Source organism: Panicum hallii, chromosome 4, assembly GCF_002211085.1.
Source record: "Panicum hallii strain FIL2 chromosome 4, PHallii_v3.1, whole genome shotgun sequence".
In the NCBI taxonomy this organism is placed as follows: Eukaryota; Viridiplantae; Streptophyta; class Magnoliopsida; order Poales; family Poaceae; genus Panicum; species Panicum hallii.
The window spans coordinates 37,625,425-37,643,533 of record NC_038045.1 but is presented as its reverse complement, the minus strand read 5'-3'; the positions used below and the strand labels follow the sequence as shown (position 1 = coordinate 37,643,533).

The 18,109-nt window shown below is 44.3% G+C and overlaps 1 protein-coding gene and 1 long non-coding RNA gene across 4 annotated transcripts; one reads left to right on the top strand and one right to left on the bottom strand.

The window, feature by feature from the left end:
* Positions 1-7,142: 7,142 nt before the first annotated feature.
* Positions 7,143-7,808, bottom strand: LOC112890460 (nuclear transcription factor Y subunit B-3-like). Its single transcript, XM_025957350.1, has one exon. The coding sequence runs from the start codon at positions 7,806-7,808 to the stop codon at positions 7,143-7,145; it is 666 nt and encodes a 221-aa protein (XP_025813135.1).
* Positions 7,809-14,367: 6,559 nt separating this feature from the next.
* LOC112888455 lies at positions 14,368-16,944 on the top strand. Of its 3 annotated transcripts, none has more exons than XR_003227820.1 (4): positions 14,368-14,919; positions 15,808-15,941; positions 16,183-16,333; positions 16,608-16,944. It is a non-coding gene; the product is annotated as an uncharacterized LOC112888455 (long non-coding RNA). The 3 variants fall into 3 exon arrangements; XR_003227821.1 differs by having other exon boundaries at positions 16,183-16,408; XR_003227819.1 differs by having other exon boundaries at positions 16,183-16,944.
* The last annotated feature ends 1,165 nt before the right edge of the window (positions 16,945-18,109 follow it).

Sequence of the window (18,109 nt, the reverse complement as noted above, 5' to 3'; positions counted from 1 at the left end):
GCTGCTACAGTGTGTGCAGAAGCTACAGCACGGCAAGTCAACTTGGCCCCTTCGCCCGTCAGCGGGAAAGGACCCAACAGTGACAGCACGACTTCCACTGTGCATGTCACTGACAGGAGGCACTGTGCTAGTGAAACGGTACATGACCATACCCTGGTAGAAGATATGCACATCAACTTCTCGATCGAGGACTACAGGGAGGAGCCGGAGAGGAAGATTTCCGAACCTGTGATATAAAGGCTCCAATATGTATGATATAAAGGTCCACCTGTCGGGGCCCCACTAAAGAAGCCGTATCGAAGCACTCCCCTTGAGCCTATAAAAGGGAAAGCGCGCTTGTTAGAACACAAGCCCTCAAAGTTCGCTGAAGGACACATACACACACGCTCTTGAAGTATTACAAGCAATACAACACACAATGGATGTAGGGTGTTACGTTCCGGCGGCCTGAACCACTCTAAACCCTTGTGTGCTTTCCGTGTTCATTCACCCCTTGATCTAGCGTTCCTTGACTTGCCCCAAACTCATCCTAAACTAGGATTAGGCGGGTGCATTCCGCCACCCAGCTGGAGATTTCCTCCGACGGTTTGGTTACTAATCAGGAATATTAAATATAGACTAATTAAATATAGACTAATTACAAAACTAACTACACAGATGGAGTCTATTTCACGAGGCGAATTTATTAAGCCTAATTAATCTATCATTAGCGCATGTTTACTGTAGCACCACATGTCACACCCGATTTATAAGAACATAAATCGAGCAATCATATATGCGCCAGGATCAAGTCACGCATATATACAACAGAATCATCAAGATATCACAACACGTATCTCAAAATAAAAGCGTATAAATTATAAACGAATATCTTTATTACAACTGAATCAAGAATCAGTTCAAGGAATGCGGAAGCATAAAATAAATACATGAAAAGCAGGGCGCCACAGGGACGTCAACTGGGAGACAACGCCTAGAAATTGTCGAGTCCGCTGATGTAGTTCTCCACGTCACCTAGTACTGAGCAGCAGTCGAAGATATCCCAGAGAGAACAGAAGAGTAGAGAAGGCAAGTGTGAGTACACAACTTGTACTCAACAAGTATAACACGAGTTATGAGGCTCTACGGTTAGCTGACTCAACTGCATTAGCTTTTAATCTTGGCAAATTTTATTAAAGCTAATTATTACAAGTGGATGAATTACCATGACCCAAGTTACATAATAATTAATCAAGATTAACCATAAATCTACTGAGAACCAAACCAAACCACCCAAGATATATTCCCACTAATCAGACGGAGGATTTGGGCCGCTCATGACCGTGAGCACGGCTAGTATACCAGTTTTACACTCTCGAGAGGTTGCACAACTTTACCCACAAGTCGTGAGCCATGCTAGTTGTCCATCACACTTCCTTAGGTGAGATGACTAGCAAGCACACTACGAGACCGTTACAAAGGACACGTTGGTAAGGTGTAACCGCTAAAGATTCTGGATCAACGACTATGGAGCAAGCCTCGAGGGGGTACAAGACACACAGCACAGACCAAGCCTCGTAGCGCGAGGGCCATAGAAGCTTACCACCCCTCTTGCCCCGCAGGTAAGTTACTTCCAAACCAAAATGACCTAATTAGTAAGTCAAGACCGTCCCATTCCAGTCTTGTGGTTGCGCGGTTGTCCCAGGTTGTCGCTCTATGAACCGGTCCTTATGGAGAGTAGCCAACCAAGCACTAAGCACCATGCTGGCCCCCTAAACCATGTTTCTAACAAAAACATATTTTAATAGACGTGAGCCGCTCAAGCACACAGCACAGAGGGCCACTCTCAGGATCAAGTTGCATATAACCATTAATCAAATTTAATTTAAAAGAACCGAGATGTGTGAGAGCGCAGCACCTAGCACAACTAACCAAAATGCAACCCAAGGTATATATATAAAGGATAACAGTGGCTAGGAAATCCTTATAGGCATACAGTATTAAAATGCGGTATGGAATTGTATTTAAAAGTGATAGGATGTTCATGTTATACTTGCCTTCCTCAAAGTTCTCCTGCTGCTGCTCAAACTGCTCTGCAGAAAGGGGCTCCTGGTACTCGTCCAAAGGCTCAGCGTCTACTCACGATCGCAACTTCAAAACATGGTCCAGCACATACACATTCATGCAAACAAAAACAAAAGATAAGAAACAGTACAACATTACATAAAAACAGAACACAAAACCATGGTAGAACTGTTCTACGCGTTACAACGATCGCGTGAGCGCAAAAACCACCTAAAACGGAGCTAAGACGCGAAAACTAGAGCTAAAACAAGGTTCAGAGGCTTTTCTGCGAGAAAACAGAACTTCCAGGGGGTTTCTGGGCAAAAACTAGGGACCTAGACATAATTAAACTATAGACACTCTAACGTGTAGAACTGCGCTCCAGGGATGGCGGACCCTATTTCCGGAAAGCTCAGGGGCTTCGGTGCAAAAATAGGGGCTTAACTGGAATTATCTTTGAACGAAGGTGGACTGCGGGTTGATTCCAAGGAAGCTCAGGGGCTCTTTAACAAAACTGCCATGGCTGAAGGGGTATCCTCCAATCTGGGCCGTCGGATCTGGATCAGACGGTTCGGACCCAATCTAGTTCGGACAGTCCGATCTGCACGGCGGGGGTCCGGACAGGTCCGATCTGGATCGGACCGGTCCGATCTGACAGAACGCGGCCGGCGGCGGGGGGTCGCCGGAGATCGGTTTCCGCGGCGGCGCGCCACCGAAGCTGGGCGAAATCGATGCTCCGGGGGTCAAATCGAACGGGGCTTGGGTCTGTCGCGATCTGCGTGACACGCGCGATCCACCTGAGGCACTTGTGGGCCTTGGGGTTGTTCGGGATTGCGCGCGCGGCGGCGGAAGCGGGTTTGCGCGGCGGAGCTCGCCGGCGTGCGGCGTTCCGGCTACAGAAAGGGGCTAAGGTCCACGACATCTAGCGCAAAAGGACCAGGGGAATGTGCTGTTGCTCACTGAGGGCTCGAACTGGCCGGTGAAACAGCGCAGGGTGGTCGGCGGCGAGGGCCGAGCGGCGAGGACGGGCGGCGCTCGCGGAGGAAGACGATGCAGGGGCCTCCGTGCTTCTGGTCATCGTGGATCGACTCGGGGTGGTGCTGTGAAGGTAACACGGGAGTTAGGGAGTACGGAAACACGCCGGCGGCGATCAATTTTGGTAGTGGCCGAGCTCACCGGCAATGGCGGTCGTGGCGAAATTCGACGGCGAGAGCGAGCTGGGCGTGGCTAGGGTTGCGGTCGCGGTTTCGGGAAGTCACAGGAGAGGCGGCCTGGTAGCTTAAGAGGCGGCGGGGATGCCCTAGGCGTGCGTGCCGCGGACCCTGCGGTGAAAGCGGATCGCGCAACGGATTTGCGAACTCCCGGGCTTTGGGGCTCAGCTTCTATGGGCCTCGAGCGAGCGCACTGAGGGCGGAGCGGGGCCACGGGCAGCGAGGAAGCGGCCGGGACGGCGGAGGAGAAACAGGGGAGGTCGGGCACGAGGAAGAAGAAGGAAAAGAAAGAGATGGTCACCGACAGGTGGGGTCAAGCTGGGGGAATGACTGAGAAAGAAAGAATGACTGAGAAAAGAATGGGAATGACTGAGAAAAGAAGGGGAATGACTGAGAAAAGAAGGAATGACTGAGAAAAGAACGGGAATGACTGAGAAAAGAAGGAATGACTGAGAAAAGAACGGGAATGACTGAGAAAAGAAGGAATGATTGACCTACCTTTCTGTTTCCTTCCTTTACTTTTCCCGCACCAACTCAAATCTATTTGAATTCAACCCAAATTTGAATTCAACCCCTATGCACTCAACCAAATAAAACTTATGCACCAGCATGAATGCACAAACATGTTGAACCTAAAATAAATTTTAATCACTTGTGAATTAAATTATAAATAAATGCAAGCTAGGCAAAATAAATCCTTAGAAAATTACTGGAGCCCAATTAAATTCATTATAAATCTCGAAATTTTACCTTAGGGTGTTACACCACATTATCAAATTATAGACTAATTAGGCTTAATAGATTCGTCTTGCAAATTAGTCTCCATCTGTGCAGTTAGTTTTATAATCCATGTGTGCAATTAATTTTCTAATTAATTTGTATTAAGTAACTAAACATTCAATGTGACATAGGCTAAACCAAACACCCTCTTCAATCGATTTTAGTCAGAAAGAGAGAACAACAAAATTCAAGCTAAAGCCGAAACAAGCTTGCCTTCAGTGTCGACGGCAAGCACTCACGACTTGCCGACCATGCGAAGGCTTAGCAGCGGTGCGGAGACGGTTTGGGATGCGGTGGGCTTGGGCGCACGGCGGGCGGCAAACTGCGGCAGCAGAGAAGGAGCGCTGTAGCGGCTGGTGGTGCTTGGCTAAGAGCAGCACGCCAATTGGTGCACGGCGGCGCATGGGTGGCCGAGCAGCGGGCAGGTCACGAATGGGAAGGCTCGAGCCAGCAGCACCGCCATGACTTGCACGATGAACATGGCAGCTGAGAGGTGTCTCAGTCACGATCGATCAGAACGGCAATGGCAAGCTCTAGGTATATATACCACGGATGGGCCCGTTGAAATCCAGTTGTAACTACACCATAAAAAAGTACAATACATGCCATATACAAAACAATAACAGACATTCTAGTGATGACAAAACAAAAATCAATCGACTGATGAGAAAAAAATTCAATCGAGGATGGGCCGGGCTGCATTCAACAAAAAACAAAAACAACAAATAAATACATTCCAAAAGCAACAAGTGACGGATAGAACAAAAATCGATTGATAGCATGGAAAGAAAACACTCGAGTATTGTTTAGCTCAAATAAAGCGTCGGCGTGCCAAAATTGGTGTGGAATCAAACAACAGCATATGCAAGTAGCCAACGACAACAATTTGGGACGGTGATCTGCAGCTCCCAAACAAAAAAAAATGAAATAAAGTTAAAGCTTATAATTTGGCCAAGACACACAATTCACTTATATTATATTTTACCACTGTGTTTTTCTACTTCAAATAGTATCTGAAAATTAATTTGGTCAGCAATTTTTAGGTTAGAATGATTGGCTGCAACCGCTTTTTGCTGACTACCAGCAGTTAGATCGCAGTTTGTGACTACCAGCCCTGTTTGGTAGGGTTTCTACCCGGCTCTAGCTCCAGCTCCTTCATAGGAGACCTACCAAACATTTTATACGAGGAACCATTTTTAGTAAAAAAACTGAGGAACCGGAGCTGTTTTGAAGGAGCCTGGCTCCTTCAAAATGGCTCCGGCTTCTCTAGTGGAGCCCCTCATGAGGAGCTATGTCAAACACCCCCTTAGTTAAAATATTTTTATCCTAGGAAAGAGGGAAATAAAGGCTTTGCACAATCAACTTTTGTATATATATTTTTTTCGTTATATTCCATTTGAGCTAAGTAGTGGGCATCACGTACAGCTAGGAATGGTAATGGGATCATGACCCTGCTGTTCTTTCACAGTCCTATTTAGTTCTTAGTCATTTCTAGCTGAAAAACATTTTAGCCGTTGTCTTTTTAACCTCGATCCTTAAAACTTCTAGGTTCTTTATTTACCACCCTTGGAACAACAGTACGCAAGCATAGTTGACCCTTGAGCCTTTTGTTCATACGCGCTCACCACTCTCATTTCTTTTGACTGTATTCTCTATCCTACGTAAGGCTTCAATAAATAGATGCTGTTTTTAATGGGCATTCCTCACCTACTAACTATACACTTGGAGTGATGCGAATTGAGATATATAGAAACAAAAGTTTGTTGCAGCCCTGCATGTATTGATAATATGGCCAGAGAGAACAACTCCTAACAATTGAATGGAATTTATAGTCTTTTTCCAAAGGTTGGGTGCGCAGGAATAATTATGGAAAATCCCACAATGGCAAGAGGCTACTTTATAAATATAGACCGTCATCTTAGTTAACAGCTATTGTAGTAAAGTGTGGTGTATCTATTATTGTCAAGCACACTTTCGCCGTGAAGAGAGAGCCCTTTGGATCGGGGCGAGGGGCGAGGGGCGAGGGAAGGTATGCACCAAGTTTGTAGAAGTTGGAGTGAATATTAAAGACTTCCTAACTTTATTTGAACCCTTGTTAATTATAAGAGCCCATAAAATAAGGAAATATAACTAAAACGAGATGGACGGCCGAGCGTGGTGTTGTCGAAAGGGTCTTGAATGACCCACATTTTGCAGGAGAAATAATGTACCAACTATACATATGTCAAATGTTGCAGGGGCCCCAAATGCAAAACTTTTGTAAAACATGTCAGGAGATTTGTCGCGAGAACGTACGTGTGTTATAACTTGTAAGAGATTACAAACTTTGCAGTTCCAAGAACAAGGAACCGCCCCGTCGAAAGCTGCATCTGGTTTCTGTGCTCTCGGGGTAGGCGATGAAGAAGCTGAGGGAATCGAGCAACAAAACACGGCGGGCCTGGTGGAAGGCGCGCCGCCGACGCCGCGGCACTTGTGTCAGCCCCGTCGCCGGAGAGCGCAAGGCGCAAGCCAGGCTAGCTGTTTGACGCTTCTCCCCCGGTACACCAACCGACTACTGTACCACGCAAGACAACGTCCTTCGACGCCAGCCGCTCAACGGCAGCGGCGGCGTCACGCGCGGCCGGAAGTTTCCTCTGGAGCACCAGCAGCATGCTGTCAGCGGCCGGGGTCAGACCTGGATGCACGTACGTGGCTCCAAAACTCATTCAAGATCAAGGCCACTCTCCCAACGTAAGTGAAGAGAGCGTGAGACTGCTGTGAGAGAGCGTGGGAGTGACGCGACCGAGCGCTTCAGTAAACGCTGCACAGGAGCATGCATATGCATGCACTGCCTTGACCGGCTGTCGTGAGAAATGCATGTGTAATCAATAGTAGCTAGTAGTAATTTATGGCGAGAAACATGGTGATTAAAACATGGGATACAATCTGGAGAATGAACAAGAAGGCAAAGTGTCCACGCCGGCGCCGGCGACGGAGACGGATACGATGGCGAGGGCGTTCGGCACGCGCGCCTGCCACCAGCTGGTACCTGCAGCTAGCAGAAGCTACCGGCTATAGCCGCCTGTGGCGAAGGGCGCGGCCTCTTATTACACACGGGAAATACTTCGGCTAGTAGTGGCGCGATCCAGCACGCCGCGTCGGTGGTGCCTCGTTCGACGAGCTTGCCTCGTCGGCGTAGAATCCCCCGTGACTCCCCCCAGCTCGGAACGCCGCTCCTCCGTAGTAGGGAACCATGGAACGCTGACCGCCGGGCATCTGGTACCGGCTGCCGAAGTGCGACGCCGCGCTGGTGGCTGGAACTGGAACCGGGCGGGGGACGGGCTGGACGGCGTAACCTTGCGGCGCAGCTGGGTACGACACGGCGGGGCGCATCGTGTGCGCGCCGTGGAGCGCGGCCAGGGACGTCCCGCGGCGCGAGCCGCGCCCGGATCCGCGTCCGCCCGCGCCACCACCCTCGATCTCGCGCATGCGCTGGAGGAAGGCGTTGAGGGGCCTAATGTAGTCGTCGAAGCCGAGGCGGTTCATGGCCCACACGAGGTCCTCGGCGGTGACGGTCTTGCGGTGCTCGGTGTGGCACCGCTCATTCGCCTCGCCAGTCACGAAGCTGATGAACTCAGACACGCAGTCCTGGATCATCTCCTTGGCGTCATCGGAGATCTTGGCGTGAGGAGGGAGCGCATGGCGCATGATGCGGGACACGTTGGCCACGGGCATCAGCTGGTCCTGCTCCCGGATCACTGGCTCGGTGCCGGGCACAAGCGGTTCAGTCGCCATTGCTTCCTTGGCAATGGCGGCGCGCTCTGTTGGCGAGGTGCAAGAAGCCCTGGGTTTAGGGTCTTGGGGATCCATAGACATGGGTTTGGTGGTGTAGGTCTTCTGTGTTTGTGAGTTTGAGGTGTTAAATAGGAAAGAACCAGTTGGGTTATGTGTGTTGGATACCTCTGCATTGATGTCCAACTAAACCTAGTAGGTTCGAGGCACCGGATGTTTGGTTGCATGCATTCCTCTTGGGCCTGAATTTCGGTGGTGGCAAAATTCTTCTTAGAACCTGTTTGGTAGGCCTCCAACTAATTTTGATTTTCTGTTGGAGCTGATTTTCTAAGAGATATAATTCACTGGCTGAAAGTGATTTTCTAAGATTCTCAAAGATTAATTTTATAAAAAATAGATCCAGTGCGAGAAGTGAATTAGGCGAAACTGCTTTTTTCAGCTCACAGCTCCTTAGTCCATTTCAAAGAATCATTTCGTAAAATTAGCATACAATCACTTCTCTTAAAAAAAACTGTTTGGTAGAGCTTTTTCTAGATTCAACCTAGAAGCTATTCCGAGAGCTCTGCCAAACAGAACCTTATGTTAAGTACAAATGCGGAATCCGTGCGTTTCTCATGAGCCAGGCTTTATGGATGAAGATTTATTGCCAACTAATGATGCTATTGTTATATTATTAGTACATATTAAGTGCTATCTGATTGAAAATTAAGTTTACATTAAAATTATATTTTAATAAGATGAACAAGGAGATACAGTGCTGAGGTCAAAATACTAAAGTTAAATTTTCCGATTTCAAGGTAAAGTTTTGAGTACTATTTCTATTTACTACCTAGCAAATGTATCCATCGAGAAAGTTATTTTCAAGAAAACTCTGCACATATGAGTTTTACGTTTGCAAACTAATAAACATTTTGCAAGTTATGGACAGTCCAAGTTTTAAGTGTTCAACCAAATCTTGGTCAAAATAGAGTATTATTACCCAGGAAGAACTAAAATGTAGTTGCAGAATAAGCATTCGTAATAATTACACTAAATTTCCCATGATTATTGCATGCAACGTACCTTAAATATCATTACGTCTCGGTTAGACTGAACAGATACCGTCGGCCAAATCTAAGTCATATCCAGGCAACTAATTTGTGAATTAAATTGAAATCAAGGGGTGCTGGGTGGTCAATTTTACTTTGGAGGAAGGCCGAGTACCTCTTGGGAGTTGAACTGAAAGAAAGGAAATTATTTTCAGCATCAAAAATTCCTAAAAATTTGTAAACCGAATTATGGGTACGTCCATTTTTTATGACATGATAGTTGATTGATTTGGTGATAATTATATATTTTTGGGAGGCAACAAATTTGCATCCAGATGTAGCTCAACACCAACAAACCTTTAGTAACACCAGTATGTGCTACTATAGATCAAGAAAAGTGTTACTGAGGCAAATAGTAACACAATTGTTAAATGTTCCTATTTTCAGTGTTACTATAGAATGGTTTATTGTACCACAATATATGTATTCTTGTTAGCGAGAAAATGTGTCACAACCATCTGATATGTTCTACTATGTAAAAAAATATGTTCAACCATTCTGTAACACTTGTGAATGTGTTCCTATTTGTGAGAAGATGTGCCCTAGTAGCACTTCTTTGGCTGTAGGATCATAGTAGTAACACTAGCTCCTAGTAACACAACCTTCATCTATAGTAACGTAGTGGTTCTAACGGTCAATACATTCTTAAAAATATAACCATTAGAGAAATAATTATTTATATTCCTGAATGAAATATGGAGAAGCATTCCCTGTCACACAATAACAGAATTCAAACAATGAGCAACAATAGCTCCGGCAAACACTGAATTGTATCAATCAATATAACCACTTTACAGAGTAGTCCATAATTTATAATGACTCAATGCATGTAGAAATATATTTCTTGTACAACAGTACAGTTCCATAATACCAAAACCTGAAGTATATAACACTATTCCTATCGATTCCTTGAAATCCTTTTCCTTCATCCTTTCGTATGGCAAATAACAAAAAATGGGTGAACATTGGCATTGCGGAACCTGCAGGTAAGGAAGAAAAAAAATCCATCATGAGCTCCCAGAATTTTTGCATACATGAAGCACTAAAAAATTGGCTCTCTATACATTGGGTTAAATTAGAGAAGTCCTAGAAAGATCAGAAAAAGTATAAATAATATAGACTCTAAAGCTTTATTCGAACTGCTCTCTATTCCCATCCATCTTCGGTGAAAGGAAACAAAAATGCAATAAGGAGTTATGAACCCCCTGGGCTGATTTACCCATCCTGCAGCTTTCAACTACACTTTCCCCTTTTCCATATAATTAAATTTTGGTTGGTTGTCTCATAGTTTTGAATATAGATATGTGGGCTATGAGATATGCAGAATCTGATCCTGAAAGCAAACGAAATGCTGACACCATTTGTCCAAGCAACTTCTCACTACCCCCTGGGCTGATTTACCCAATGGATGAATGCATCAAAAGACAAATTATACACACAAGCATTGGAGGGACCCAATGGATGAATGCAACAGAAGACATTCTAGATGGAAAGCTTACCAAGGATCAGTGCACTGCTTCAACCAATCAACTGTTTTTGATGGCCTGCTTTTGGCTGTAAGTACCAAAGATCACGATGTCTGAAAGATTTGAAGAAATAGGATTAGACCTAACAAAAGGCAAGATAAATTCCAACGATATTTGCATATGTATTATCTTTTGAAAACCATTTTGTTAGGTTAGTGCTTTACTTTATAAGAATGGAAAGTGAAAATTAGAGCAAACTGATATCTTTGTCAGGCATACTTGCATATAAAAGAAACATGAATACCAGTTGAGAAAATCTAAGACAGCACTACTTGTGAGTTTACATACCTCTAAGCAAAGTATGTCGCAAGGCACTGTCAAACTATGTTGCAGATCAGGGGTGGCACGTTTCAGGTTACCTATTACAAACCATTTGTTAATGCAATTTGCATCCTGGGGAGCAATATGTTGCTGCAAAAATCAAACGGTGAGTTTTGCGGAGCACGATATGCTAAGGTCTAGGAGTTCTGCTTATATCCAGTGTAGGTTCTGCAATCGAGGTTCGAGACGTGCCAGTCAATTTAACCTACAATTGACAAGGAAAAAAATTTAATCAGTAAATAACAAGGAACGCATCGGCTGGGATTCCGAATAGTTCCAAAGAGCGCATCGGCCGGGACAAACGATACTTATATCCATTCATCGGCTACAGAGCCGATTCATGATGAGGCAGAATTAAGAATAAAATCTTTATAACTAAATACAAACATCCAATTAAACTAAATTTATCGGCACCATTAGTCGGATTGGACTTAACCGAGACAGCGCTAACAGCAGGATGATAAACCGAGTATAATTAGCCGATGCATCTAGTTGTATCAGAATTTATGCTTATCATTAAATTCAAAATCGGCCAAAAGAGCCAATTGATGCTATCAAGATATCACAGTCATATCATCGTTATCTGATAAACGAATCCAGCTAATAAGACTTGATCTAACATTATTATTTAAGGATCGGACCTAACCGAGACAGCTTGAGATAACAAAATTAGAGCAAACGAACTAGCCGCTGATAAGATTACCCACTATGAAATCCAGGACTAAAGATAACTCGATAGTTTTAGTGAAAATCAACGAAGAAATTGGCTTATCGAATTGCTGCATGAAAAGGTTAGATAAGAGCTTATAAATCTATGATTATCACTAGATAAATTAAATTGTGAAATCTATTAAGAATCAGTAAGAGGTCGAATGATACAGCCTTACAAGAACTTGATAGAAATTGATAAATTGGTAGATTAAATTAGACGAAACTATAGTGATGCGCCGGTAGCTACGCCCTAGAGAATACGATAGATACGAACTTACCAACAAGCCGGAGATCGATCCGATGTATCCCTACTTGCTGAAGAATTCACCGAGAAAAAGTACGCTACTCTTACTCCTAGGGTTTTGGTGAAGTGCCGAGAAAAATTATATTGATTAATGATTATCTTTACAAACCCCGACTGCTCCTATTTATACTCTGAAAATAAAGATTCCTAGTCAATTAGACACGCTAAACTTCACTTGAACAAGATAAAATCTTCTGATGATGTCATTTCCCTAGCCCGATTCGAACCTCAACCATCTGCTTCTTTTACCAAGTCCACATCGCTTTTGACTAGCACCACATCATCTTCAACTGGATTCTCTTGACAGCTTTGACCCAAACGTTCAAACAGCTTTGACCCAAACGTTCAAACGGCACTTTCTTGGACCCATCAGCTTCATTTTCCTTTTATAAATAATCCTGCAAAATTTTGGCGTTAATAACTAGTTTGAGTGATGTAAATATTCATGCCTAGATATCGTTCACCTCATACTTCTCCCAAGTTTTATTTTTGGAAATTTAGATAGTAATCCCACTCATCAATTACTTTTTTGAAGAAATAAAATTAAAATGCTGTAAGGACTAGTGGCTAGTTGTTTTACGAGTAGGACTATTGACTCACCAATACCCTCAATATTAATTTAGATAATCCTTTAGAAACATTAATTAAAATGATGACCTATTTTTAAAGTACAACAATTTGGTAAACCTTTCCAAAATTTACTAATAAACACAATAATATATCAGTGATAGATTTAACTCTCACAACTCATCATATAGTTAAGTGTCTATTTTACTTTGTTGCTTAAATCACTATTCATCCTTGCTGGGGAAATTGGAGCCGCAGATAAGTCATGCAGGCTGGAACACTTTTTATAGAGACTATTCTTGTTTGGAAATTTATAGCTATTCATAGAGACTCCAATAGAGACCCACTTTATATGGAAATTATTATGTTCGACAAGACCTACAATTTTTTAATTGAAAAGCTTTTTGATTTGATGTGGTTTTGACATTTAAATAGTTGATCAAAATTTAAGACAATAGAAGTCAAAATGAACAAAACTCCATATATCTGCATTAGTGAGATATAGGTGGGATGGTAAGAATGGATCATGTGAGTAGAGAGGTTCTAGGTTCATCCTAGAAAGAACATGTGTTCAATTGTTGTTATTCTGTGCAAATGCTTCGTGCTGGAGCCACCGGCCTGGCCACCATCGTCTACGCCTTGATCCCGGTTCCCTAAGACGAGGTCTTGCTAGAGGGTGGCATACTGTCAAACCTCGTCTTCTTTGGCCATGGCTTTGAACGGCCACCCGTGTTGAAACCAGGGTAATCATCATCCAACCTGGACCACCAATGATCCAGGGGCATGTCTCCATCATTCAGCGAGTTAGACAGCCCATTCCAATCCTGCACCTTGATGATCTTCACCATGACCCTCATCCTAAGGATCGGTAGCTTGGTGTGTATGATTTCTTCTGGACGGAGAACACCCTTCTGACGTTGGGGATTTCCAGTTCTAGAAAGATAGCAGCGACGTCAACAGTATCAGGTCAGGATCCACGCACCATGCAATCACCGTGAAGTGGTGCCGATCTCTCCCATCAATCGTCCGAGGGAATGGTGAGCAACTCAACCATAACACGATAGAGAAGACTCCCTGCGCTCACCGTATATACATTAACGTGTCCATCACCAGAACAACAACTGGAATATCACCATGAAGTCGTCAGGTTCATAGCCGTGGACCGTGAAAGATCCATCAGGAACATCGAATTGAGCTACCAGCATCGAGACAACTTGTGACAATGTCACCCTTGGACGGCTTCCCACGACCATGGCCACTAAAGCACAACTAAATAGAGCAGCCTTCTCATATAATGAGGGGATGACTACAACACATATGACCTTTTGTGACGAATACCTCGTGACGATAGATCAAAACGTCATACAACCATCCTCTTTTATGATGTTTTATAGAAGTGGGTATACTTTAGTGATGAAAATTGGATTTCATCACTAAGATTAATAAGAAATCGTCATAAACTATTCCAATATCATATTACAATGAACGCTCTTCCACTTTTTGACAAGTATCAAGTGTCACAGATTGATGATAATGTTGCGCTGTCATAAGTCTTCTCATCAGTTTTTCGAAAACAAATTGGTGCATTACATTTATTTGGGCATATGTTTTTTAAAATGATTGGCATATACAAGAACGTTGGTTAAGTGGGTCCCACTAGGATTAAAGTTGCAAGTTACATTATTAAATGCATGTATATTTGCCTACATTAGAGATCGGATTGTGAATATTTAGAAAATCCAATTAAGCAACTGATGTCAATCCTAAGTTCACGTCGACGTCATTAACGTCATCACGACATTATAGATAATTTAACTATAAATTTTATGCAATAATATACCCTTGTGAGTTTAATTGTATTTTTGTTTAGTAATAATAGAACTTGTTGAAAATGGTTAAATAGACCTAAAAATCCGGCCGTTTTCTTGGCTCAGCCTTCACGGCCCGCACGGTCCAACTCGTTCTGGTCGTCCATCCCAATCTGACGGTTCGGATCGCGCTCGCATTGTATATCTCGGTCTATCGACTCCTCCATGTAATCCTAGCTCCTCCTCATCCTCCTGTGTTCACTTGCACGGCAGCGGCGGTGGCGCCTCACCCGCCCAACGCGTCGTCGAGCATCCTGCTGTTCCCTCCAGCAGCTCCACCACACCTCGATTCCCTTCTCCTTCCTGTCGCCTCCCTCCACAGCCCCACCTCCATCCAATTATCCCAAACCTAGCGGTGTAGTGGCGGGCCGGCGGCGACCACGCCGCAGCCGCCCGTTCCCCTCCCGGCCTTCGTTTCCCCACTTGCTGATGCTCCCACTCGCCCGCAAACTACAGCCGCGGCCTGTGCTGCAAGTATTCCAGATCATGAGATTGAGGCCTGCAGGCATAGCAGATCGGCACGGCGTGGGCAGATCTACGCGACGTGGCGAAGGGGCTGCTGCGAGCCTGCCCTGCGGGCAGCGGATCCGGCCACCAGCACGCATGGTCTGAGAGGCAAGAAGCGGCACATGGGGGAGGCGGCGTACCGTGCATCAGAGAGAAGAGGCAGCGCAGGGGAGGCGGATCCACACTGCATTCCTTGAAATTGGTGGCTCTGACTAACCCGAGGTAAAAGCCTACCCATCCCAGCCTGTGCGGCTGTGCGTGATTTAAGTTGCATGTGTTTGAATTGTTGCTGGTAAAATCCCTGAGTGTCCACCGATTTGTACTAGTCTGGAGGTGAATCGCTGTAGCATATGTAGTGTTGGTCCATCAGGTCACAGATCCTTGTGAAAACCCCATATATTTTCTGATTGTAGTGGATTTCTATGGATTTAGATCACTGGTGAATTGCTGCTTGCTTTCCTGTCCTGATGATATCCTTATCTGTAATGGCATATAGGCTGCATTGGTTCCACAAGATATTTCTCATCATCATTTGCTTGACTAGTTATGTAGATTGTGAAATCGCTGAACCTGGATCTCTTGTAACCTTTATTGTGGATATTTTTTGCTAATAAACAGCTGAAATCAGTGATAGCCATTTTCTTCCCCGCACTCTTCCAAAGTTGGTACAGAAAGCAGGGAAGAAGCCTTGAATTATGTATAAAAAAGTATATCATTATACTCATAATTCTTTGATATGCTAATGGAATTCTGAAATGCCTTTGGAATGTACACCACTGATAGTAGGTTGGTTAACAATTAATCTGTTCTATGAATCCGATTGTGATTGATGCTGTACTGTTAGATCGAATTGGCTATTTTTGTTTGAGGGGTACAGAGTTGATTAGGCTATCCATATATTTGATTGCAAAGTTCTTATCTTCAGATCATGACAAAAATAACTATAAGTTAAATTCCTGATTTGTTGCATATGACTGTTTTTATGTTATTGCCTTATGCCTTATAGAGATCATAAGTTCTTTTCCATTAATAGAGATTAAGCCATTCACACCACAATTTTTTTCCATGTATATGTAGTTGATCTCACAGAGAACTCCCTTTATTTTTCAGCGTGTGAGTGGCGAGGTGCTGGTGAGGGGCAAGCCCTCGACGCCTGTCGGCCGACAAGCCACTGACTGCTCGGTCCACGCTGTGTCACCATCCATATCCCGTCGCCGTCCAATACCATGGGAAACCTTAGCGAGGTAGCATTTCTACTACTGCACTTGTATCTTGTTAGAAACTTGTTCTGAAGTACTCTCTCCGTTCCAAATTGTAGGTCGTTTTTGCAAATCTAAATATATAAATTTTGCTATGTATCTAGACATAATGTATATCTTGGTGCATAGCAAAATCTATGTATCTAGTTTTGCCGAAACGACCTACAATTTGGAATGGAGGGAGTAGTGCAGATTGTTCATGATCTGTTAGTGGTTGCTGGTGCAGGACGGGTTGTATGCAAACATGAGATTGGTGTTCGACAGCCATCCGGAAGCCTGAAATGATGCCTGAAAGTGATGTCTACATGTAGAAAACTTGTATGATCGCCTTTCCTAAAAGATGAAACACATTTTTACAGCAAAGGAAAGCACGGCAGGTCTGTCTGCATCTATACAGCATAATGACTCTTTCCTAACAACCTAGGACTTGGAGTTCATCTTGTTAGCTTATGGTATAGTGTTCCTTACCTGCAGAGTCATATTCTGTGTGCTAGTTACCTCATGACCTGATGAGTACTAGGAACCTTTGCTTTTAGAAACCAGAGTTCTTGCTATATAGCTATACACTATCTACTACTGAATGTAAGCTACTCCAAATACTTGCAGCATCTTATAACCAAATTTGATTCTGATAAATTGTGATGCTTTCAGGTACCTAATTCAAGGAGAAACAACTGAACATGAAGAACTAGTTTCTTGGATATGACACATGTTACTATTCTTGAGCTCAACCTTTGTGAGAAGGTGCAGGTGTGTCGAATGTGCTTCTGAGGCTGCTAGTGGAGAAAGGGATACATGCTAGTCCTATCTAGTTATTTCTGTAGCTTGTTTACTGTTCTCCAGATTGTAGTTATGCTTTTAGTAATTTGTGACTTGTGCTTGCTGGAGCCACTTTGTTGAAGTGAACTGATGAAGCTGACCTGTGTTCTTTGAACATTGCAATGTCAACTTTTGATGTATGCAAATTTGTTTGATACTATGACGATTATTTTGGGCCTGGGCCATTAATAATTAGGCCATATTTAATATTACATGTAAAATGGGCTAGTCACACGTGTAAAATGAATTTGTCTTAGCCCACAATAGACTGCTTGCGATATGGGTTATATTGGGCCACCAGATATTTTGTGATGATCAAATCGTCACGATGGTGCCATGTATATCCTCGTCATTACCACGTCACACGATGATAAAATTTTATGACGCTTTTTTGTCCTATGTGGCACCTATATGGCCATCTATACTCAACACTGACATTTTCTAGGCTCGATAATGACGAAACATGAGTGTCATAAATTAGTGATGAAAGAACGATCGTCCTGAAAAAATATATGGGGATGAAGAAATATATGGGGTATAGGCGACGAATGAATTTTTGTCATGCGAGCGTCACGGAATGTAAAATATGATAGAATTTTCCATTTCTATGACATAACTCAGACGTCATGCAAGATCACATGTGTTGTAGTAGCTTCCAAATGCTAAATAAGGACCGTCTCATATACGTCACAAAAGGTCATTGAATTTTTGTCAAGCTTCCATTTCTATCTCATTTGTGCTCTTGATGATGCGAAGTTCCAGGGCCGGTTGGCGAGAGGGGTGTCCCCGCGCGGGTGTTGCGGCGGCGAGGGTGGCGACGTGGCGTAGAGTACGGCTCGGTGGAGGTGGTGAATCACCCCTAAACCATGACTGCGAGGCCCTGCACACCAGTGGTGGTGGCAGCGGGGAGCGACCGTACCGGTCAAACCAGAAGAATGCAACATAGTTGTGGCCACCGAATGGCCATCGCCACCCGCAGACGGCCGGCATGTCGACCCACTGGGAGACTGTGCGGGCACCAGCATGACCATGCACCACAACCACCGGACGATGATGGGGCAGACCTTGGCAATGAGAAAAGGCCGATCTCATGGCATATAAGACACCTGGAGGGGAATCGGCATGCTGTCACAACATGGTCGAGAGGAAAGCAGCAGTTTGAGCACTTGCCGACGAGATTGCTCGGGACCGATGATGTCAATGCCGAGAGGGCCAGCATCTGGATCCATTGTAGTGTTTCTGGACAACCAATTGCCAACCGTCGTCGTCGCCCTGAACGGAGGCAAGCGGCTGCACCACGACAGACGACGCAATCCTCGGGCGCGCCACCAGAG